Source organism: Carettochelys insculpta, chromosome 1 (genome assembly GCF_033958435.1).
Source record: "Carettochelys insculpta isolate YL-2023 chromosome 1, ASM3395843v1, whole genome shotgun sequence".
Taxonomy (NCBI): Eukaryota; Metazoa; Chordata; order Testudines; family Carettochelyidae; genus Carettochelys; species Carettochelys insculpta.
The window spans coordinates 120,051,858-120,078,033 of NC_134137.1; the positions used below are offsets into that span (position 1 = coordinate 120,051,858).

The 26,176-nt window shown below is 40.7% G+C and overlaps 1 protein-coding gene across 11 annotated transcripts in view; it reads left to right on the forward strand.

The window, feature by feature from the left end:
• The window catches only part of MCF2L (MCF.2 cell line derived transforming sequence like), a 216,286-nt gene that overhangs the window by 84,552 nt on the left and 105,558 nt on the right, over positions 1-26,176 (forward strand). For 10 of the 11 annotated variants that reach the window (XM_074990650.1, XM_074990633.1, XM_074990669.1 and 7 more), the window contains exon 2: positions 26,000-26,083. In XM_074990650.1, coding sequence (XP_074846751.1) covers positions 26,008-26,083 — 76 coding nt within the window. In that variant the 5' untranslated portion in view covers positions 26,000-26,007. The remainder of the gene's footprint in view (positions 1-25,999; positions 26,084-26,176) is intronic. The other variant, XM_074990589.1, reaches the window with a different exon arrangement.

Genomic DNA, 26,176 nt, shown 5'->3' on the forward strand with positions numbered 1-26,176 from the left:
CTGAAGAAGGGGGTCTTACTCACAAAGGCTCTTGACCTAATGAATTTGTTAGTCACTAAGGCACTACAGCATTGCTTGTTGTTGGTGAAGCTACAGACCGAGACTTGCTCCATTAAAGAAGCTGGCTTAGGGGCCCTGTATCTGCCCCTATTACTTTAATCTAGAAAAGTTAAATATGAGCAGTCCTTGACAAATGCTTTCAGATGGATCAAGGTAGAGCTCATGTATTTACATTTTACTTGGATTTTCACAGACTTGGCAATGCCAGATAGGCTTGCTCTACTAACTATAGCAAGTAAATGCTAAGGAATGAGTAAGTTACTTAGTAACTACTTAGTAAATGTTTATCTCTTCTTTCACACATCTAAGCTGCTCTTTATAAATGAGTGATTCAGCTTGACAATTTATTTAGCAGTGTTTTTGTAGATAGGTGCACAAAGCACAGGTATCACAAAATATATTAATCAATTATGTTGATTTCATCCAGTCATTGAAATTGCCATGCTTGTGAATGTATATGAACATACCCTGTGATCAACATTCAGTGAGATAAATACCCCCCATTTGTCCTCCCAAGTACAGTAAAGAACAGAATTGTTGGACACGCTGATGAACGTAATTTGTTGGGGAAGAGTCAACACAGCTTTTGTAACGGGAAGTCGTGCCTTACCAATCTATTAGAATTTTTTGAAAGGGTCAGCAAGCATGTGGACAAGCGGGATCCTGTGGATATAGTGTACTTAGATTTTCAGAAAGCCTTTGACAAAGTCTCTCACCAAAGGCTCTTAACAAAACTGTCATGGGATAAGAGGGAAGGTCTTCTCTTGGACTGGTAACTGGTTAAAATATTGGAGACAAAGGGTAGGAATAAATGGTCAGAGATGTAAATAGTGGTGTCCACCCCAGGGGTCTGTGCTGAGACCAGTTCTATTCAACATATTTATAAATGATCTGGAAAAAGGGATAAAGAAGAAGGTGGCAAAATTTGCAGATAACACAAAAATATTCCAATAGTTAAGTCCCAAGCAGACTGTGAAGAGCTACAAAAGAATCTTAATAAATTGGGTGATTTGCATTTATCAACATTGGGCAAAAAAATGACAGATGAAATTCAAAGTAGTGCACTTTGGAAAATACAATCGCAACTGTACATACAAAATGATGGGGTCTGACTTAACTGTTACCACTCAAGAAAGAGATCTTGGAGTCATTCTGGATAGTGCTCTGTGTGCAGTGGCAGTCAAAAAAAAAAAAAAAAGCAGCTAACAAAACGTTGGGAATCGTTAAGAAAGGAGTAGATAATAAGACAGAAAATGTCATATTACCTTTATATAAATCCATGGTACATCCACATTCTGGTGAGCCAAAGTACAAAATTGAAAAAGAATACAATATTCTTTTCACTAGACTGGAAAAGTTTTTCTTATATTAAATGGTTTATGGTTACAGCTATCTAGAAACTGGAATTCCCAGTGCAAGGGAAATTTCAAAACATTTAAAAAAAAAAAAAAAAAAGTTCCAGACCAAAACAGAAGCTTGAAGTTCAGAATTTCCCCTTCAACAGATTCCAAAAGTTCCTTATAAATAGGCAAAAGGACATTTTGTTTTGATCTTTATTGAAATGGTTTCCAACACTGCCTGGAACTCCTGGAACACACCAGAGAGCCTGAAAGTCCTGGGAGCTCCCAGCTCTGAAACAGGCCTCTGGGCGGACTACTCAGGAACATAAGAACATAAGAATGGCCATACTGGGTCAGACCAAAGGTCCATCAAGCCCAGCATCCCATCTGCCGACGGTGGCCAATGCCAGGTGCCCCAGAGAAGGAGAACAGAAGACAAGTGACTTATCTCCTGCCATCCATCTTCTGCCCTTGTTATGAAGGCTAGGGCACCATACTTTATCCCTGGCTAATAGCCATTTATGGACCTGACCTGCAAAAATTTATCAAGCTCTTTTTTAAACCCTAATAGAGTCCTGGCCTTCACAGCCTCCTCGGGCAAGGAGTTCCACAGGTTGACTGTGCGCTGTGTGAAGAAAAATTTCCTTTTATTAGTTTTGAACCTACTACCCATCAATTTCATTTGGTGTCCCCTAGTTCTTGTATTATGGGAAAAGGTAAATAATTTTTCTATATTCACTTTCTCCACACCATTCATGATTTTATATACCTCTATCATATCGCCCCTCAATCGCCTTTTTTCCAAACTGAAAAGTCCCAGTCTCTCTAGCCTCTCCCCATATGGGACCCTTTCCAAGCCCCTAATCATCTTAGTCGCCCTTTTCTGAACCTTTTCTAATGCCAATATATCTTTTTTGAGGTGAGGAGACCACATCTGCACGCAGTACTCGAGATGTGGGCGTACCATAGTTTTATATAGGGGAAGTATGATATCTTTTGTCTTATTATCGATCCCTTTTTTAATAATTCCTAACATCCTATTTGCCTTACTAACTGCCGCTGCACACTGCGTGGATGTCTTCAGAGAACTATCCACTATAACTCCAAGATCCCTTTCCTGATCTGTCGTAGCTAAATTTGACCCCATCATGTAGTACGTGTAATTTGGGTTATTTTTTCCAACATGCATTACCTTACACTTACCCACATTAAATTTCATTTGCCATTTTGCTGTCCAATCACTCAGTTTGCTGAGATCTTTTTGTAGTTCTTCACAATCCCTTTTGCTTTTGACTGTCCTGAACAACTTGGTGTCATCTGCAAACTTTGCCACCTCACTGCTTACCTCATTTTCTAGATCATTGATGAACAAGTTGAACAGGATCGGTCCCAGGACTGAGCCCTGGGGAACACCACTAGTTACCCCCCTCCATTGTGAAAATTTACCATTTATTCCAACCCTTTGTTTTCTGTCTTTTAACCAATTCCCGATCCATGAAAGGACCTTTCCTCCTATCCCATGACCACCTAATTTACATAAAAGCCTTTGGTGTGGGACCGTGTCAAAGGCTTTCTGGAAATCTAGGTATATTATGTCCACTGGGTGCCCCTTGTCCGCATGTTTATTAACCCCTTCAAAGAATTCTAATAGATTAGACAGACACGACTTCTCTCTGCAGAAACCATGCTGACTTTTGCCCAACAATTCGTGCTCTTCTATGTGCCTTGCAATTTTACTCTTTACTAGTGTTTCTACTAATTTACCTGGTACTGATGTTAAACTTATCGGTCTATAATTGCCAGGATCTCCTCTAGAGCCTTTTTTAAATATTGGTGTTATATTGGCCGTCTTCCAGTCATTTGGTACCAAAGTGGATTTAAAGGATAGGTTACAAACCACTGTTAATAACTCCGCAATTTCACATTTGAGTTCTTTCAGAACCCTTGGGTGAATGCCATCTGGTCCTGGAGACTTGTTACTATTCAGCTTATCAATTAATTCCAAAACCTCCTCTAATGTCACTTCAATCTGAGTGAGTTCCTCAGATTTGTCGCCTAAAAAGGCTGGCTCAGATTTAGGAACCTCTGTAACATCTTCAGCCGTGAAGACTGAAGCAAAGAAATCATTTAATCGCTCCGCAATGGCACTGTCTTCCTTGATTGCTCCTTTTATATCTTTATCATCCAAGGGCCCCACTGCTTTTTTAGCAGGCTTCCTGCTTCTAATGTATTTAAAAAACATTTTACTATTGTTTTTTGAATTTTTGGCTAGCTGTTCCTCAAACTCTTTTTTTGGCTTTTCTTACTACATTATGACAGTTAATTTGGGAGTGTTTATGTTCCTTTCTATTTTCCTCACTAGGATTTGACTTCCACTTTTTAAAAGCTGCCCTTTTCTCTCTCACTGCCTTTTTAACATGGCTGTTTAGCCATGGTGGTTCTTTGTTAGGTCTCTTACTGTGTTTTTTTATTTGGGGTATACATTTAAGTTGGGCCTCTAGTATGGTGTCTTTAAACAGTTTCCATGCAGCTTCCAGGGATTTTAGTTTAATTACTCTTACCTTTTAGTTTCTGTTTAACTAGCTTCCTCATTTTAGTGTAATTCCCCTTTTTGAAATTAAATGCCAGAGTGTTTGACCGCTGCGGTGTTCTTCCCAACACAGGAATATTAAAAGTTATTATATTGTGGTCACTATTTACAAGCGGTCCAGTAACAGTTACCTCTTGGACCAGATCCTGCGTTCCAGTCAAGACTAGATCGAGAATCGACTCTCCCCTTGTGGGTTCCTGTACTAGCTGCTCCAAGAAGCAGTCATTTAAGGCATCAAGAAATTTAATCTCTGAATCCCGTCCTGAGGTGACATGAACCCAATCAATATGGGGATAATTGAAATCTCCTATTATTACTGTGTTTTTTATTTTGATAGCCTCTCTAATCTCCCTCATCATTTCAGCATCACTATCACTGTCCTGGTTAGGTGGTCGGTAATATATTCCTAATGCCATATTCATATTAGAGGAATGAATTGTTATCCATAATGATTCTATGGAACATTTTGATTCCTTTAGGATTTTTACTTCATTTGATTCTATATTATCCTTCACATATAGTACCACTCCGCCACCCGCACGACCTGTTCTGTCTTTCCGATATAATTTATATCCCGGTATGATAGTGTCCCACTGATTGTCCTCATTCCACCATGTTTCTGAGATGCCTATTATGTCAACTTCCTCCTTTGATATGAGGTACTCCAGTTCACCCATCTTATTAGACAGACTCCTAGCATTAGTGTAAAAGCATGTTAGAAAACTACCACTATTTATATGTCCGCCTTTCACAGACGTGGTGGATTTTTTTATGCACGATTGTTTCACATCTGATCTTGCCCATATATTATTTCCCACGTTCCCTATCTGACTAACTTCTAGGGAATCCCTGTCTATGGAGCCTCGTGTAAGAGAAGTCTCCGTCCGATCCAGGTGCTCCCCCGCACCAATCGGCTTTCCCCCACCTCTTAGTTTAAAAACTGCTCTATGACCTTTTTAATGTTTAATGCCAGCAGTCTGGATCCACCTTGATTTAGGTGGAGCCCATCCTTCCTGTATAGGCTCCCCCTACCCCAAAAGTGTCCCCAGTTCCTAATAAATCTAAACCCCTCTTCCCTACACCATCGTCTCATCCACGCATTGAGACTCTGAAGTTCTGCCTGTCTATCTGGCCCTGCGCGTGGAACTGGAAGCATTTCAGAGAATGCCACCAAAGGAACCAGCAGACTTGGAAGCCTTGGCTCCCCACTGGCCTCCCCAAGTGCAGGAAGCCCCAGACCTGGAAATGATTTTCCAAATTTAATAATAATAATTAAAAAAAAAATGAAAATTTCCTGTGGGAAGTGCACTTTCCATCAGAAAATCATCTCAACAGAAAATTCCAGACCAGTTCCGATGATCTGTGCTGTCACTGATGCACCATGTGTACCCACTGAAGCCACCTTGCCAGGGGATACACTGCAGCTCAAATCCCCCAGGTACCCAACCAAGCAAGTTCCAGGAGAAGGAACCCTCCCTGAGTCTTGCTAAGCCTGTTGCTCCCTCTCAGGGGCATGGTTCGAAGAATGTGTTTTTCCATGGTTTTTCTTGTTGCTGATGGGTGCATTTGAAGAAGAAATAGTGTTGGAGTGGAAAAGACCATTTGAACACATTTTTAAAGGTAGCTGTGCGATTGGTTCAAGTTTTATTGGCAGTTATATATTTTTTTAAATCCCAGCATAACAAATGCCTATCATTCTGATAAGGTTCTTCTCAAATTTTCTTAACACAGAAGGTGTCTCCAAAATCAGTAGCTGAAGAACTGAGAATTTTCTTTCCTCTTAGTTTCCATTTTAGATTTTAATAGTCAGCAGAAAATTGCATTAATGTTTGAGGTTTAAATCTGACTCTAGCAGTCAAAAAAGTACAAAATTCCATTCAATCCACATAGGTCTGTTGGATGAAGTATTGAATCAAATGTGTCCAATTTAAGTTTCACTTTTCTTACTTCAGCCCTTGCTAATGGAACAATCGTATGTTCAGTCAGTCATGCTTTCTCTTATATGTTCCGCTTGCTTCTTCATAAATATCTGTCCTATACCATTATAAAAAGGCACTTTCCTATTTAGAGTCATAAGATAAAACAGCTAAAATTTTAAAAAAAGAACGTCTCAGAAATGGTTCTCATTATACTCCGTGTGCTCATTTACACAACAGTAGTTGTTTAAAATATTGTCTCTTTCGTAAGTTCTTCAGTTTTTGCTCACAAATTTTAGGGTGAAAGTCCTGAGGAATCTGAAATTACAGTACTGATGTAGACAAGTGACTTTGAGATACTTCCTATCCCCTAATCACTCAAGGAGACTGAATGATTTCTAATCTCTTGTTATGGAATTTAACTTCAAACTTGGGTCTTCCATTCATCACTCGTTATGCTGAGTCATTGTGAAGACTTGGAGAACTGATCTGTCTCCTGCTGACACACTGCAGTTACTGTACATGATAATATGCATATGATTTAGTTTATGAAGTGATGAAGAATTCCTGCTGTCCCCTCATGCTGGCAGTAGCTAATATTACTTGGAAAAGCATGGAAAGCATCTGAAAGTATCAATACGGTACTGGCACACTTGAGAGTAGGATAAAAACCAAAGAACACAGAGGCAAATTATGACCCAAATGGTAATGACTATATTCTTTTTGGGTACGTGAAGAAAGTAGAAATCTTGAGGTTACTCTGCCACATCTAGAATTCTGTAAAAAGACTTCCTCCCCCAATTTTCTATCTTTTTGTATTTTTCTGTGCATGAACTGGGGGAAAAGTATCTATTATTTGGGATGATAGAAGCCATCTGGAATGTTGTCAGTACAAGTTGAATCTCACTGATCTGGCAGTCTCTGGTCTGTCAACATCCGTAACCCAGCATGATATAAGTTAGCCAGATGCCCACTTATCATGGGTGTGGGCAAGTTATCCACTGTCCCATAAAGTTTGTTTATAGCAACCAGTCCTGGCTCTGTGTTCTATTGTTATTTACTTTGATTTACTGCCTCAATTTTTGGTAATGCTGCTAGACAATATTAACTCCCATGGTCCAGCAAATTCTGTGCTTTGGTATAGGTCAGGTCCCGATGGTGCCAGACTAGAGAGGTTCAATCTATACAGGAAAAAATGATGACAGTTTTGTTTCTGATCTCTAAACTCCTGTGTCCTTTCTTAGAGGTTTTCCTTAAATTAGAGATTGATTAGCATTTGGACATATGCACTAGAATGACCACGTTATCTGTGTTCTGTATTATTCAAGAACTTCAGCTTGTTTTGCTGGGTAGACATTTATGAACTAGTAGATCTGCCATGGTTTCTTCTTCCAGGAGGGTGGTGTGCTGTTAGCAGTGGCCGTTTCTACACAGGCCACTTTCTTCAAAAGTGGCATGGTAATACATGGCCTGAAATATGCTAATGAGGTGCAGATGCAAATTCCCTGCACCTCATTAGCATACAGTCACGTGACTTGGACTCCAGAAGACCGTTCTTCTGGACTCCAAAACGCCATTTAGAAGCGCGGCCCCCAGAGGGGTCTTCCAGAAGGAAGTCCTTCTTCCGGAGGCCCCTTCTTCCCAAAAATTCCCCTTCCAGAAGACACCCTGGGGCCACCCTGTATAGAAACGGGCCAGTGAGTGTATCTTGCAAGCTGAGCTACATTGCAGATCCTGAGGAAAAGAGCAACCTTAAAAAATGACTCAGAGGAGCAACGCCTACATGTTCCTGGAGATAAAAGCACTTGCCGAAGCTAATGCTCCAGTATCTGAGGCTCAGTCTCACTAACAAAAATAGTAAAACATGAACAAGCATTTGAAAAATGTTTTTAATGCTAACTTTAAGTGTTAGGATTAGAGGACCTTAGAGGAGCATTTCCAAGAATCCAAATCCTGAGTTGTTTACACTATCCAGCATGCGAGTGAGTGACTATTTTATCACTGCAAATATCAGAAGAGTTGGCATCTCACTGCACTGAGTGCTGCTCTACTGGCACACTGCCATCCACAGGCACATCACCAAACTGCAAGAATGATCAGTGAGTAACTGGCAGGTACAAAAAGTGACTGTGATCATGCTCTTGTGTGATTGCATGCTGAAGCCTCAGCTTGTGGTTTTTAATGAAGACCCAGCTGAGAATTCTTTTTAAAAAATGCCTCATGCTCATGGTACAGGAGGCTGCAGATAGTGCAAGAACAACAGGTGGAATAACATGCATCTGTCCAGTCTTTTTTTTTTTTTCTTCTTCTATGCATGCTTTTCAAGTGCCTGCCCTGTCGTGTGTGTTTATTGCTGGTACAGTTGTCTTTAGGAATTAGACTGGTTTAACATATGGACTCAACTGGTTCTCCTGCTCTTCATCGAGTGAGAACAAGTGAAGAAGAATTTAAAACTCCCATTTGGTGGGAATGGTTGAAAAGATAGCGTTGAGTCTTAGTGTCTCTGTGCTGGCTGCCAAGTCTGTACTGGAAGGGTAACTGGCTCGCTATGGTCTTTATTAACTTACAGAATTAATTGTTTATTTTCAGTCCTCCTTACTGGCAGAGTATGCTAAGTTACTGCTGGTGCTGCTTAGCAGAAGTACTGACAGTATTGTCATTTGAAATGTGGATGAGTCTTCAGGTGTTCCACAGTCAGAATCCTCACCTCACAGAAATATCCCTCATGTTATAATTGACTCCACTGTGAGGTTCTGCACCACTCCTGCCATTAATCTCCCTTTTCAATCGTTAACTACACCCAGAGTACAGTCTTTAATAGAACACTGGTATCAAGCAATACAAGGTACGTTTTCACTGTGTCATTGTGGACATGTGCTCTCTGGACATGCAAAGTACCGTATAGTTGCTAAGTGAGAGTGGGGGGGAGGGATGTGATGCAATTGTGCGCGTGTTGCTATATGCCTTCCTTTCGCTCCGATGGCTGGTCTGTTCTTTCCATCTTGGGTCTGCTGTAGTCTTTCACCAATGGTTGCTGTTTGCTGCTGATTCTCTCTCTACTACATTATCCAATAGGTTGCAGCTTCCTGGCCCCACACATTGGGGATCTGCAGACGTCCATTGCTAAAAGCATGAGCTGCCACATCTTTAGCTGGAGAGCTGGGCTCCAGAGGTGGAGCTTCAGCAGGATCACATTCTCTGTATATTAACATAGAGGGTGGACCTGTTAAGATTCCCTTCCCTTATATGTACTTCTGTTTTTTTTATTAACTATATAAAAACAAACTGGAATAAATGATAACTGATTTAGTATTGATCTGATATGGATTCAAAATAAACTTGAATACGATAAATGGTACATAACTTGTTGTTTTTAAAAATCTCATGCTTTCAACGCCCCAATTGAAATTCAGACTTCTCAAATGGGAAGACTCAATAACTGCACATAGTACAACACTGTTCACATTTTCAACAGGATATGGAATTCTCATTCTTTATTTCGGTGACATAAAGAACTTAGGTGGCCAGAATGTAGCTGCACAAATTAGAGCTCATCTGATGTCCAAGGTCCAGCACCTCTCTTCTTGAAGTGTCACGAACCTTTTACTGACCAAAACTGGTCATGTAAAGGCTGCTCAAGCAATGAAGTGCCTAAGAGACGGAATGCCACTTACTGAATTCCCAGTGCCACTTCCTCAAGCAGCCTGGGTTTACTTTCTTTCCAGATATTCAGAGGGCTAGACTGATTAGCTTGTACAATTTTACAGGATTTCTGCCCCTGGTAGCATGGCAGCAGGCTGCTTCAGTCCTTCATAAAGTATGCTCTTGCCTTCTGTGAGGAGGCTCTTACTTGTATACTTCCCCATGCTTTAAATGGATAAAGCTGCGATAGGTCTTGCCATTGGGGAGGTGGAAGGCCTATGAGGAAGTTGCAAAGTGACCTTACCCTGCAATGGTGGATAGCTCCTGTCCCACAAGGTTGGCTGGGCTTGGCTTCCTGTTCTGCGTGTTGCAACCTGCCCTCTGACACACAGTCGCAGCACTGCTCAAGTGTAAATGAGTGGTGTTGTGACTCTGTGTCACGTGGCAGTGATACTCACTAGTATTTCGGCTCAACCTCCCTGTATCAAAGGCTGTCACAATGACCAAAGCAGGGAGCTGAGCCCCAGCCAGTCCCATGGGAGATGGGATCTTCTGGAACCACAATGGGTTCAGGGGTCAACACAGGACAGTCCAGTGAAGCTCAGATGGTTGAGAGGTATGAAACTGTGACGGTTTCTAATGTGAAATAAATTAGAAACTGTGTCAAATAGACTGATATTCAGGGTAGGATTAACACTGTGGAAATGGAGCTTCTGTAGAACGTGACTCCATTTTAGAAAACTCATAACGTGGTGATCTGTTTTATTCATCATGGGTCTAAAGAAGAGCCTGTGTCTCCTGAATGAGTGGGGAAATATGAGCTGTCTCCAGCTGTAAGTCTCAATCAATTGTCTAGTTTCAAACTAAGACTTTTAAATATTTAAGTGATTCAGCTATACATCAGACGCCTAATGCTGAATTTGAACTAACCAGGCTATTTGTTTTCCTTTGTAGCTGGAGTTTAAATGTATTTATTTTCAGATATGTAACCCAGCTAATTTGGTAGTGTTCAAGAAGATGAAGCATTAGTGTTTTAAGTTGACATGCCATAGCCTGACTTGAATGTAGAGAAACAAGCTATTTCTGATGGCACACTTTTCCATAACTTAACAACTTTCTTCCTCATGGCACTTCAGAAATTATTTGCAGTGAAAAGAGTCACATTGTGGGTAAAAATCTTGGGGAGCCTGTTATTTTCAGTTTTTTATCCAACAATAGTAATTTACAGTACAGTGAAAGTAGAGGTGGGTGAATAATTGATTTGTTGATTTGGTGGCAGTTCTGAAAAAGTGGAAACAAAACAAAAAGGGGGTTAGTGTTGAACTCAGTCTGAAATATTTAGTAGCTTTTGCTAAAGCAGAAGGTTCCTTTTGAATTGTTTCCTGAGCAGGGATTTCAACATGGGTAACACACATCCTTAGCCAAACCACTGTGCTATATGTTTTAAGGGGCTTGCAAGATGTCATCAGTTAGGCATGACCAGAGCTATCACATGCAAAATTAGGTTTTAGCTGACCAAAACTGCCTTTATTCATCAGATAATGTTCATCCCAAAAGTTTTGCTCAGCTATAAATGTAGCTGAATTTTAATTCAAATAGCTCATTTTTAATAACTAAATTATAGACTGTCAATCAGGTCAATACTTAAGCTGTGAAACAGTTCAACATAGCAACAAACAGCAGTTCCACCAGGATAATGGTCGTGCGTTGGAGAAGCTCCTGTTGTATATGAGCCTCAAGTTCAAAACAACTTTTAACTTGCTTCATTTGTGAAGCTAGCAAATACTAAGACATACTAGGAGTGTTTCTAAAATGAGCTACAGTCCATCTTCCAGTAAATGAGAGCTTTTAAGAGTGTCCCCTCAGTAACATGACCACATAGCCAAATATGGGACACCAGTCTCCAGGGACTGGGGGCTTACGTCCCTTGTCAGGGCTCCTTGGCTATGGGGGCTACTGCCCCATGGTGAGGCACTGGAGATGGGGGCTCCACATCCTTCCAGTGAGAGGGAGTGGAAGATCGGGGGGAAGGGTGGAAATGTGTGCCAAAAGTAGAGGATCTGCAGCTCCCAGCTTTGCCTGCGATACTCGGGAACGAGATGTGTCTGTAGTTGTCACCCTTGTTGCCTTTGTTTTTATAGAGAGTGATGATGTTTGCATCCTTCATTTCATGTGGTACCTCCCCTGCTCTCCAACATTTTAAGAGTAAGTCATAGAGGGAGAGGAAGAGCACAGCCTTATTTGCCTTCAGGACTTCAGCTGGGATTCTCTCCTTCCCTGGTGCTTTTCCATTGGAGAGAGCATCGAGAGCTTGAGAGAGTTCCTCCTCCATAGGCTCTGTGTCTAGCTCAGACATTTCTGGAACAGCTGGGATGAAGTTGTCAAGCAGTAGTGTTCCACCCATCTCAACATCTGCAGCTTTTTTCTGTGATCGCCAGTCCATTTAAATGCTTTGGTGCAGTGACTTTGGTAATGTTTGGCCCAAGAGCTTTCTTCAGTCCATCATACATGGTTTTCAGATCACCCAAATCAGATGCATTTTGAATATTAGAACATAGGTCAGCCCAATAGTTGTTTGCACACCACCTGGATTCTCTCTGAAGAACAGATCTGGCATGTTGAAGTTGATCTCTTGTACTTTGAGATAGGTTCTTTATGTTGTTCAGATGTGCCAATACTGCGATGACTGAGGCAGATGGGCCAGGACTGATGGTTGCGTGCAACTCTTGCTTTGAAGTGGCCAAGGATGTGCAGTTGTTCATCAGTTGGAAAGGAGTCAGTAACTTTCTGAAGATTGTAATAAAAGCAGTCCTTGTCTTCAGAGCATGACGCCAACATGGGTGCATAAGCACTGATGATGTTGACATATCCTGACTTGGTGCCGAGCTTCAGGGATGTAATACGTTCTGATTCAGCTGTGGGTGTATTGATAGATTTCAGCAGATTGTTCCGAACAGCAAATCCAACTCTGCAGAAAAGGTGTCCCTCTGAACTCAAGCCCTATCAAAAGAAAGTGTAGATGGTTTCTTTCACTGATCCAGCATCTGTCAGCCTGGTTTCCTGAAGAGCAGCGACGTCAGCATTCCATGTGCGTAGCTGTTGGTCTCTATGTGCTGTTTTGCATGTTGAGTCTGTATTCATAAGGTCATGGGCAGATTCAAGTCCCAGACACATTGTCTGCCCATTCCGGCTACCGAGCGAGAGGCGAGTTGACTTATTATTTTGTTTTTTGGCAAGTATGTCATTTACATCTATTTTTTGATCAGTGGGGGGCGGGAGGATGAAGAACTGGTGCTTTCACAGCTGTGAAAGATCTGAAACTGGAACACGTACAAACTCATTTCTCGATCCCTGTGTGAGGAGAGGAGATGCACTTCAATGCAGAGCCAAGATAAAGGAACTGTGCCAGGTGTACATGAAGAACTGGAGGGAATCCTGTGTGGGGATCCCACATCCACAGCCCTGTGGATACTTCAAAAGAGAGAGGGTTGGGATAAAAAGAGGTGGTTAACCATGAACAAGATGTGCTTGATGAAGTGGAGGAGCTGGCTGATGACATAGGGCTCATAGCAAGGTCACCCCATGTTGCAGGTAGCCAGGAACTTTTCACAAGTCCTGAGGCTAATGGGGATTCAGAGCAGCAGCAGCACATGGTGCCTGAAGCACCAATGAGAAGTATGCCTTCTGATTGACTGTACTCTGTGGCAAGGTGGAGTGCAGCATGGGTGTCGTCAGTTGTGCCTCCGCAATTTGGAAATCCCATTTCTCCAATGCCAGCTGCCATGTCATCCACATTTCCCAGAGTTGTTCTGACACAGCAAAATGTGATTTATTGCCCCGCACACTTGCAGAAGCACTGCCCCAGCAGTAGACTTTCCCCGCTCAAGTGATTTGCAAGTGAACGGTAGCAATTGGGTGGCCAGCTTCCACAAAGCAATTGCCACCTGCTTCTCTACCAAAAGAGCAGCTCTCCTCAGGCGTCCTTGCACAGCAGGTCAGGGGCCATCTCAACACACGCTCCAGGAAGGTTCATACATCCTGAAGGTCTGTATCCACTGTTCTTCATTGCACACCTGCATGACAATGTGATCCCATCATTCAGTGCTGGTTTCCCTAGCCCAAAAGCAACTGTTTGTACCACACAGGCATTCTGTGACAGCCAAACACAATGCAAAGTCACTGCTGTCCATGCCAATCTCACTGTTGTCTCCCTCCTAGGACATTAAGAGCAATAGCAACTTTGCTGCAATGCATGATGTCTTCAGCGTTTTGAACGCAGCATAGGAGAGAAGTCTGGGATCTGTGATTTCTCACAGCGGATGCTTGAGTGCAAAGCAAGCACTGGCAGCTTCAAATGGTGCACAGCCAGAAGCACTGGGAGGGCTTTGAGGCAAAGAAGTGGCTGACAGGATGTTTTCCACATTCCCAGGACGAATGCCACATTCTGTATTCCCACAGTACATTGCTACTAAAGACAACACCAGGCACTATTGAATGTCTACCCACATTGCTTTGTTCTTCTGTTGACACAGGAAGTGTACGTGTCCGCAACATGTCGACAGAGGATGACCATCTAAACATGATTTCGGTGACTTTCTTTTGGCAACTTGGGCATGTCAGCAGTACTTTTGTCACTGACACATTGCAGCATAGACATGCTTTCACTTTTGGCCCATCCCCTAGCAATGAGCCCCGCAGGGTGATTGTGCATTGTTGAAGTACTTCCTTTTGTCTGTTTTGTCACAACTGCGCCACTCAGAGATGTGGAATTGTGCACTCCAAGAAATATAGTTAAGCTAACTTTAATTTTCTAGACCTGGTCTTGGGCTCCAAGTCCCAGATCCTACTGACCTCTGCATAGGGCCTACATTCTGGTGCAAGCATCTACACTGTTGCATCTTTTGGTAGGACTGGTGCTCCAGGTATTCTGTATGTATGCAGCATGGAATATTTTACTTCAAATACGACCTCATTTCAAGAAGAGATTCTCTCTGTTTGTGAGGATTTTTGGAACTGTTAAGGGATGTGATTCACCCTTTAAGAGGATCTCTGGTAAAGATGAAGAGTTTTCCAAATGTAAAGCAGCTGGAAATCGCTAGCTGTTACTAGGACCAATAGGACATACTGAACAAAAGAACCACATGGTTGGGATTAAAAAAAAGTGTGAGGAGAGAACTAGTATCAGAGGGGTAGCAGTGTTAGTCTGTATCTGCAAAAACCAGAAGTCCTGTCACATCTTTATAGACTAACAAATATGTTAAGGGAAGGTTCCTAGTTCTTCCTTTAAACAACAAGAAGTCCTGTGGCACCTTATAGACTGACATTTATTCGTCTGTGAAGGTGCCACAGGACTTCTTAATGTTTAAGAAAGAACTAGGAACCCTCCCTTAACAGAGCTTTAACTCCACAATCTTTTTCAATATACTTGGGCAAACCTCTCCTTTTTCCTTTAATGTAAGACACAATTTAAAAAAAAAAAAAAGTTGATATTTGGGTGGTCACTTATCTTCTGGAGATATATCCTGACCTTTCCATATGTCTAACTGGTTAAAGGAACAGCAGAAATGTAGCGTGTAAAAGACTAGCAAAATGATTTATATGGTGATGAGCTTTCATGGGACAGATCCACTTCATCAGATCAATCACATTTCCAGTACAGACTGACATCTATAAGTACAGAGGTCCAAAAGAAATTGCAATAAAAACTGACAAATCAAGTACATAGAACTTGGTATGAACAAAGACAACAATTACCTCACACATTACAAGGACTGCTTCCCTTCCTTCAGTCCTATGTACTTAATTTGTCAGTTTTTATTGCACATTTTTTTGTACCTCTGTACTTGTAGATGTCATTGTGTACTGGAAATGAGATTGGTCTGATGAAATGGGTCTGTCCCACGAAAGCATTAAATGAAGGTAATTATTTGTATATCTAGATATATTCCCAGAAGGCTCTGTCAGAAACTCTGATTACAGTCCCAGCTGCCATGGACACAGCTCCTAGCCTACCTTGTTGATCTGGTCCTTTGTCAGGGAGATAACTTGAAGATATATTTTGATTCACCTCATTATGGAGGAGGGAGTCTTCAAACCTTCCCAACATTGCCTTTGGACCTTTTGGTTCCTAGCCTTAGATCAGAGTCCACAGTATAAACTTCCACACGGTAAGCGGAGATTACATCATCCTTTCCCTCAAGGGTAGCATCTTGAATCTTCAAAGACCAGCACATCCCAAGACAGGACATCTGCCAGTGGCTGTTTCTGTAGGTAGACCAGTTACTTTGAGGTAACCAAATGAGGCTCCCCAGCCTCAGAAAGATTCTGCTCTCTCAGATTTCTGGAGGAAAGCGATAGTAAAGAGTGAGGCTTAATAGCATTAGGTTTCCTGTTTCCTTTACAGCACATGTAGTCTAACTAGGAGACCTGTGACCAATTAAATGCTTGTTTCTCAGTTATCTCCAGATTTTTTTCCTGTATAGACGTACCCTGTGTTTGAAAGTCAGTAGAACACAAACTCCTAAATCTCATTGGTGCTTTTAAAACTGTTTTAAACATCTAACTTTCTTGGTTTACTTTTAAGTCAGAACTTGAACATATTGGTCATAGGTTGTTTTAAATTCCTCTTTTTAATGATTGGACTAAGCATCTAGAGCCAGATTTCCAAAAGTGTTTCACACTTGAAGTTAGGCTATGATGTTTTTCAAGAGGTCAGACCTTGTTTAGGCATTTCTAGGACATGGTCAAACTTTCAAATGAGCTCAGTGTGCAATAGGAGTTACTGGGTGCTGAGCTAATTTGAAAATCTTGTCTCTGCATCCATTTCCCTTGCCTCCCTTTTTTTATCTGAATGGGAAAGAAAGGGTGGCCAGAAATCACTCCTACGCTGTAATTCTCCACCTCCTGATACCTTTGATAAAAGTATGTATACATAAAATTAAGCTTTGCAGGAAGGAATATGTTTTCTGAAAGCCAGTAGCTATTATAAGGGCGGTGCTATGACAGAAGGGAAGCGCATTTAGCGCTTTTGATTATATTCAGTCAACCAGTCAGCTTTGTATTTTATAAATTTAGTACCTTTTCAAACATAGGCTTAGCAGATGAATATCTAGAATTGGGAATCTGATCTACAGCCTAAGGCTACTTTATCATTGCTTCTTTTTAGAATTGACATTTATTGTAGCTAGAAGAAGTTTATCCTGGAGTGACCGCCCTTACTACTGTAAAAATCTGCAAGTGGTACTACAAGGGTTTTCTCTTACATTCCATACGGTTTTAGTTCATATAAAAGTAAGACAAATGTTTTATTGGACTCCCTTGCAGGACTAGGGTTGAAGCTGTATTTGTGGGAGGAAGTACCTGACCATCTGGATGCAGTCTGTCTCTCCACAAGTGAAATCCTAGGCCCTTGAGTCTATGGGAATTTGACCATTGACTTCAGCAGAGCCAGGCTTTCATCCCCAGCTTTTTATCCTTTTTACTGTGTTTGGTCTCCAACTGGAATAGATTATGCCCCTGAGATTTGTGCTAATGGGTGACAACTTGGCTTCTGCTGGATTGTAGGAAAATGTGATTCCTGTGCTTCTATAGTACAGGCTTGGTCATGTTGCTGTATGGAAAACCTGAAGCAACTTGTGGAGACAGGATTCTGGCACACATTTATGATGATGTTATACTTTTGCACTGTTGAATTATTTTACTTTTTGTAACCATTTCCTTGTAGCTAGAGGAACTTGTGTGGGGGATTTTTTTTAAAAATGGGAAGGAAGTGCTGCAACATAATTTCTTTGGAGTGCTGGCTAGGCTAAGATTTTCAGGTTTTTTTGCTTACAGTAATTTTTAAAAAATAATTTATAAAGAACTGTGGGACAGAACTGTTCTTTTAGGTGGCAAATGGGAAGAGCTGTAATTTCAACATTTGTTTTCTTTGCAACTTCAAAGAGGACATTTTTCTATTTTTCACTCATCGTTTTTGTATAATGTGTCCTGTGGTGGTGGTCTAATCTATGAGATACTTTGCAGCATTCATCCTAGCATTCCATCTAAATGTGCCTTTGCTTTTTGTTGAATTCAAGCCTGTGTTCTGGTAGTTCACTGCAGCATTTTCACAAGTGGATATGGATTCATCAGGAAAATATGACACAATAATAAAATGTTTGCAATAACTTCAGTTTAGCCATTCAAACAATTGTCTAAATCGGTGGCTCAGCCTTTTTTCATGTTAGGACACCCCCACCATTCATCAGTATGGTCATAACCCCAAGAGTCAAACTTAATTAAAAAAATCTTTCTTCATAGCTGAGTGTTAGAAACTCTCTTTGATGACTTTTTAGACTTGTGTTGGCAATTCAGAGAATTGTACTCTAGCACTTCTGTAGGAGAGTTAACGCTTTTTTTGGCTTTATAATTCACTCTGGCGTGAATCACTCAGTGTGCTTCAGATACGGTGTTTTGCATAATACCCGTAAGAAGCACAGAAGGTAAATGTTGGCGGTTTAAAGATGAGGGTGCTGCAGTACAAAGAGGATGTGCGCTCCTGGGAAATTCATAGCACGTATAGCAGAGACAAAACCGGAAACTGGAAGGGCTGTTACAGCCCTATTACTGAACCATAGGACCATCCTTCCTCATACGCCATCATAGTTCTTGATTTCTAAATAGATCACTTATTATTTTTACATTCCTTTTTATTCTGTGTTTGGGTACCTGTATTTGTCTCTTACCTTTCTTAAGATGTTGGTCTTCTTTTTTTTTCTTCTTGCTTAATTCATTTCGCACTGAGAGAGCCTTTAATAAAATAACTTTTGATGCCATTTCATCCTTGCCTTAGAAATAGTGTTTCCAATCCAGAAACCTCTATTCCTACCTCTAGTTCTGTTGATATCAATAGAGCTACTGGTACGAGGTTGAACAGAGGTGAAGGACTATGCCTATGCTACTATTCTGTTTACAATTCTGGTATTTTATAGGTGGTGTGTTTTTTTTTTTTATTATAACGTCTATTGCATAGTTAGGTTTCTTTGTAGGAGAAATTCAAGATTTTACTAAGCTTGCTATAAATGGTATTAAAAAATGTCATGGGTACTATGTAACTTGACAGAATCTTTCTAGTGAAAAGGAACCTAACTAGACACAAAACTCAAACTGATTGATTAAAATAAAAAATTAAAATATTTTGTCTTAGTCTGACTTGAATGACATGCAGAACGTTTTTATAAGAGTCTTAGGTTCAGGTCCTGCAAGACAATTCATGCAGCTGGGCCACTGCACCCTCATTGACATCTGTGCCAGACTGGGGTCTAAGACAAAACAAAAAAGCTGAAATGTAGCACTTAAGACAAACAGAATGATTTATTTGGTGATGAGCTTTTATGGGACAGACCCACGTCATCAGATCAATCTCATTTCCAGTACAGACTGACTAATACAGAGGTCCAAAAACAATTGCAATAAAAACTGTCAAATCAAGCACATAGCACTGAAGGAGGGGGCAGAAAGGTGGGGGATGTTAAATGTCCTGCCTGAGATAATTGCAAGCATGAAAGGACAGGAAGCAGTCCTTGTAATGCATGAGGTAGTTGTTCCCTCTGTTCATACCAACTGTTAACGTGTCAAATTTGAATATGAACTCCAATTCAGAACTTTCTCTACATAATCTGTTTTTAAAGTCTGTTTGTTCCAAGACACAAATTCTCAGGTCTTTAACAGAATGGCCCACTCCATTGAGGTGTTCACTGACCGACCTTATGTGTATTGAGATTCCTGATGTCTGCTCTGTGTCCGTTCATTCTTTGGACAAACTGGGCAAAACCTTTGCCAGTGTGTATTGTATAGGGGCAGTGTTGGCACATAATGGCATATGTAATGTTGGTCGGAGTACATGAGAATGTGCCCTTGACCTTGTAACTAATGTGGTTAGGTCCAGTGATGGTATCTTCAGAATAAATATGCGGACAAAGTTAGCAGTGGGGTTTGTTTCAAGAAAGATTTCCAGGATTAGTAGTACTGTGGTGTAGCCTGTGATTGCTGGAGAGAATCTTTCTTAGGTTAGGAGTTTTGTCTATAGGAGAGGACAGGCCTGTCACCTAGGGCCTTCCAGAGTGTAGCATCCTGATCTAGAATAGGCTGTAAGTTTTTAATGATGGTTGCAGGGGTTGGGGGCTGTAGGTGATCTGTTATTTATCATCTTGGGCCTGTCTTGAAATAGCTGGTTTCTGGGTATTTGTTTGGCTCTCTCAATCTCTCTTTTTTAAACTTCTCCTGGTGAGTAATTAAGTTTTATAAATGCTTGCTAGTGGTCTTAAAAGTTTTTGGTCTCTGTCAGTAGGATCAGAGCAGATGCGATTGTATCTAAGGGCTTGACTATAAACGATGGATTATGTGGTGTGTGCTGAATGGAAACTGGAGGCACAGAGTGGTGTTAGAGAGTGGTGTCGACTTGGCCATCAGTGATTTGTACCATGGTGTCCAGGAAGTGTATTTGTTGTGTGGAATAGTCAAGGCTGAGATGGATGGTAGGATGCAGGTTGTTAAAATCTCCATGGAATTCTTCCAGTCTCTCTTTACCATGGGTCCAAGTGCTCCTGTCAAGTTTTTTTTTTTCTTTTGTTGGAGTGCAGACTAACACAGCTACTTCTCTGTTACTATGGGGTCTAAGATGTAAGTTACACTCTAACCCAGTGTTTTTCTTAAACTATGTTCTGTGGAACATTGTTCTAGAAACAACTCACAGGTGTGCCATTGGTGTTTGGAAAAATTCACTGATGGTATGTGTTTTCTGTTGTTAGAACCAGGTATAATATTACTACTTCATTGCTATGATATATTAATAATACTTCATTTTATTTTTGCTGTATATGTTTCTGGGTTTTTTTTGTTTTGTTTTGTTTCTTTTTATTTGGGGGGGCGGGTCTGACAACTTTAAAAAAAATTTCATAGGTGTTCTGCAAAAAAAAAAAAAATTCAGAGATGACTTGAGCAAAGATTTACTCCCTCCTTCCACTACATTTCTCATTTAATTTCTCTACAAACCAAATTCCCCTTTAGACCTGTTCTATTAAATCATTTTCATTTTGTCATAACTCTAGCAACCTTTGTTCTTTGCGAGTAATATTGTATTACATTCTGAAGCGTACCAATATGATAGTGTATGCAGGAAATAATTGTGTAAACCAGGTAATGATACAAAGTATCCATTACTGATAATATACTACAGGTTGAACCTCTCTAATTCAGAACTCCCTCATCTGGCAAACTCCATAATCCAGCATGATTTTAGTTAGCTGGATAACCACTTATTATGGGTGTGGCCCAGTTTCCCATGGTCCCATAAAGTATGTTTACAGCAGCCATGTCAAACTCGTGGCCAAGGGGCCACATGTAGCCCAATTGACTTTTTTGGAGGGGGAATAAAAACATCTAAATACAATAAAACATCTAAGTGCTGCCCACCTAGTCATAACCCTTCTCTGGCATGCACAAGTGGCAGGGGACGGGACAAGCATCAACTTGGGCTCCTCGGGCTGTCTATGTCTGTCTCATGCGTGTTAAACCCCAGCAAGCCAAGGGGGTTTTAAAACACATGCACTGGACACAGACAGACTGAGGTGCCAGGATTGGTGTTTATCCCACCCCTTGCTGCTTGTGCATGCCAGAGAAGGGTTTGTAACCACACTGAGAGGAGGGAGAGTGAAACCCATGTGGGCCAAGGTGGAGGGGGTGCCTGCCTGGGGCAGCTGCTGGTAGGGAGCCACACGGGGGTGGAGCAAGGAGCAGAGGAGTGCCAGGGAGAGTAATATGGAGAGGGGATATGGGGGGGAGGGAGTGCAAGCCTCATGGGGCCTGGGGGTAGTTCTTGGGGAGCAATGCAAGGCTCAAGGAGCCAGGGATGGTGCAGTGCAGACTGCACTGCAGTGGGGGGAATGCAAGCCCCAGAGACTCTGAAGGAGAGGGAAAGCACAGTGCAAGGGGGGATTTCAGGGTAAACTGCAGAATGTCTGAGAAGGAAGTGCAGGGAAACTGCAGGGGGTGGGGGTGCCCTGTACACTAGAAGGGAGGAGGTGAAAGGCAGGGAGGGGAGGGCAATGTTTCTCCTTCAGTGAACCTGAAAGGACATCTCCTTTCTGGGCTTTGGACAATAGCCATGGAAGCTGAGAGATCCTGACCTGTTTGCTCTCCCCATCACTCCTTCTCCTACTGGGGGCCACCCAGTCCCACCCACTGCCCCTTTCCTCTCTCCCTGCTTCCTCTATGGGGGGAAGAAAATGTTGGGTTGTGATGTCTTCTGTGGCCCACTGAAAACCCCATCTTTTGGTGGAGGCTTCTGGGTGTGAGCATCCTATCTTGAGGCTCTCCTTTTATGGTTGGAACCCCAGAAGTTCTGGGGTCCCCATTTTTGGGGCAGTCAGCATGGTGGGTCTGCTCCAGCACCATAGGCCCTGAATATGTTTCCATAAAGTATTTTCGGTTGGTTGAACCTGCTTTTTCTGTCAAAAATTCCAAACTAGCTTCAATTTCAAGTCTCACTGTGGTACTCATGAGTTAGGTGATTCATAAATCAGTGTGGGGATGAAAATACCTAGTTTCACAGGTTTATGTAGTGTTGTTGCCATGTCAGCCCCAGGATATTAGAGACCCAACATGGATGTTGTAATGTCTTTTATTGGATCACATCTGAAGAGCTCGGTGTAGCTCAAAAGCTTGCGTCTTTCACCGACAGAAGTTGGTCCAATAAGTTATTCACTTACTCACTTTGTCTCTTCAGTTTAATAATGTAATCTGTTGATTAGTGTCTGTCTCTAGCTATGTGCATATATATAAATACACCTGCACGCAATAGGTAACGTGGCATGGCACAGAGCAAGATTTGCCGCTCTTAACATTTACCCGGACATCAGGATTTACAGGTCAGAAGAACAGGCAATAGGAGAAAGCCACAGAGTGATTTATCTCAACTGTGGAAAGGCTTCTTTTGAAAAGAGATTCAGAATCTCTTTAGAAGGGATTCATATGCTGGTAAAGGAGGGTGTAATGGGAAACTGATTTGTATGTTTTTGGGTATGTAATTTGATGGCATAAGTTTAACCAACTAAGGTTGTGATTCAGTGATGGGATTCAATTTAGGCACTAAAATTTTGGCATCCATGAAATTAGGCTGCATTTTAACTTTTCTTAGACTTACAAAGACTTGTTTGTTTGGATAAAAAGAAAAACAAGCAATCAGCTTTCCTTATATAATTCAAATGAGGGCTCTAATAGGATTGTTCACATGTGGTGATATATATGCAATTGAGAGTGTAAAAATATTTCCTTGAATTTTAAGAAAAATTATAACTTGGATGCTCAATTTCATGCCAATTTGTCAAAAACAGGTCATGCAGAATCTTTTTCAGTTTTACTTGGAGCTTAAATTTCCATTATGAAAATATTTCTCTTTGTTCCTGCAGATGTGGGATACCTTATTTTGTCTGGATATATTTTTGGAAAATGTAGGGTTTGAACCCTGTAATCAGATCTGTAAAGGCAAATTGGTCCACCTGTGTACATCTGTTTGTAGACTCAGAATTGTAGGCTTTAAAGTATGTGTGAGAATGCAGATGAAATCTTCATTATGCTTGTACTATCCAACAGCAAACTCCATGCCTGCTTTTGTTGGACTGGATTTTTCTTCCTCTGTGGAGGAGCTGATCATCCAAGTCAGATGTTTCAAAAGAAATGAAGGAACTTAATTCAGTTAGCTGCATTACAGGAGGCCCTTGTGGTTAGTTCATAGTTAACTGTTATATACATTTTGTGGATTTGACAATAAAATATGTGAAGGTTTTTTGGCCCTTGATAGGCTCACCCTTCTGGAAGTTACAGAAAGATTATTTCAATCATTGTGTGGCCTTCAAATAAGTTATAACAGCTTCTTCAGTGAAGCAGCCAAAAAGAGAACAAAGTTCTGTTTCAAAAAATAAATTGGTATTTATCTGGAAGAAAAGAAACTGATAATTCTTTGACTACTCTTAAAAATAGCACTTCTTAGAATACTGCTGGTGTAAGGTGTGGTCAATTAAACAGAAATTGCTTGCTCTCATTTTTAGTCTTCCACAGATTTCAATCAGTCTGTTGATTTAACAGAACTTTATCAGTCTTAGGTTTACATAACATTCTTCTTTGGTGGCTGAGATAATTTTTAATATTCTATTCCATGTCAGGTTTTTGATCCATTCCCAATCACATCTCGATTGTTAGAAACACGTTCCAATGATATATACAGGGTTTACTTTTTTTTTTTTTTTTTAAAGAGACATGACAAGAGTACCTCAAATGCTCAAAGGTTTTTACCAAGGCAGAAAAATGCCAAGTTAGGATTGAAGCTCTGCCCTTATCTTGATTTGATTTAGGCATTAGAGATAATTTAAAAATATGTGCTGTAATAAGGCACATAGAAGTGCATTTAACTGTTCGTTATGACTGTAGATTTCAAATTTGCAAAGAGCATGGAAATTAATTGAAGATTTTATGGTTTTGAGCCTATCTCGTGATATTTTAAAATGTTCTCTTACATTTCTGTGACTTGTATTTGAGCTCTAAAAATATCTAGGTAGTTAGCACTGTGTAAATTACAACTAACATTGCATCCATTGTAATCCAAAATTCTAAGTGTGTTTTGCATTGGGGTTCTGGTTTAAACCAGGTATGTAGTGACAGGGATTAGCTGTGAATTTTGATGCAGCTTTGGACTTGATAAAAATTGAAGTTTTTTCAGATTTGTGTTTTTGGGCACACCCACTTCTCAAGTCAGTGTATATAAAAGAATGTTTCGAAAAATGCATTTGTAAATTGCATCAGCAGTTGTCTATAAAGTTACACTTAAATACCATCCAGTCCATGACAGGTGACAGAATAGATGCTCAACATGTTTTTTTAACTGCCAAGCAATATACATGATATATCGCTCACGTGAAAAATACTGCTTGTCCAATGGTGCTGCAGTGGTACAATGTGCTCTTTCCTTCATTAATATTAACTAAGTATGCCCAGATCTTGTTTACGTGGCAAAAGGACTGGAAACAGCAGCAGCTGGACTGTCTAATTCTTGTTCAATCCCTGTTTGGTTCATCTTCTGTATCAGGAAACAAATATATTTGTGGATGCTTTCACAGTGGTCATTCAATAACTGCAGGCAGTACTAGACTGGCACTATTCTATTTAATCAGATCTACCTTTCAAAATAGATATTATTCATAAAATTACTTAAGTGTATTACCTTAAAATTCACTGAGCTGGCCATGGTATTTTAGTTCATCCCAATGGGAGAACAAAATGAAATATAAAATATCAAGTGAGACTCAAATGCATTTAAAAAAAAGAGGCAGAAAATGAGAAATGGGGGCGTGATGGCCCACAACAAAACAGGAACAGTGAAGAACCATCTTTTCATTTTTAGATTACCTGAGACAACGAGACCACAACTGGAAGAAAACCCCAAAATCTAAAACTGGGACAGTGACAGTTGCTTGTCCATCAAGCACATTTGTAGTTTTAGCTGTCTCAGGTCAAAGACTGTGGCAGGAAATGAAAGAATTGGTAATGTTTGGTTGTTTGTCATTAATCAAGCCATGGTGATAGGTATTAAATTATTCCTGGAAGCATGGGATTTTGATCACTGAAGGCATCTGGAAGTGAATTTGTCCATTCTTATTATAGCTCAGTCAACCAAGATGCATTGCCCATGGGCAGGACTCCTTCCTAGGAAGTATGTCTTATTCATCTAATATAATGTGCCTATCTCCGCCTTGCTGTTTAAGCGCTGGATCCCAGACTAGATGGACCTGTGATCTGTTTTGAAGTAGTAAAGCTTATATTCCTCTTACAAAGAGTATTTATTGAAAAACTTTCGTTATTATTCTTTGAAGTATTCATTCAGCTACATTTGGATTTAATGGCTAGTGTAATGAGTGCAATTTTGAATGTACATATTTCTGCTTCATGAAAACATTTAGACATACTGTGAAGTCAGGAGGTGCCTATGTAAATTTATACAACACACTGCAAAGGTTACTCTGTGTACATTACAGAAAGGTTTCAGTGAGAGTTGACTGTGTACAAATAGCACCATTTTCTTCTTTTTACAAAAATGATCTGAGCATTTGTGATGAAATTTTGAGTTTGAACTTGAAGGTAAAAACCAGATTTACCTCTATCTCATAGTACTATTGTCCAAGAATTTTTAACTCAACAGCCATTTTGTCCTCAGTCTCAGCACACTGTTACTTGTAATCGTTTGTGTCTGTATCGGTCCTGCTGCACCTGGAAAATCAATGGATTGCTCTTGCCAAGACTGAATGATTTTCTCCAAATTCATGACAAAAAGTGAATAGCTTTGTAAGTCGCTGCTCTAGAAGTGACAATTTGTGTGGACTGTGATTCTCTGTAAAATGATATAGAATTATTTTTTGTTTCAGAAGAAATCATGCACCAGGATATCATTCCCCTCTCTGCAGCCGATATTGAAGGCCAGTTAAAGAAGCAATTTGCATATCTGTCAGGTAAAGGCTGGAAGTTCCTACTCTATCTGTTGTTCAAATGTATGTTTTCAGCTATTGTTTCTATCCACACAGTCACTGAATGCGATTAACAGG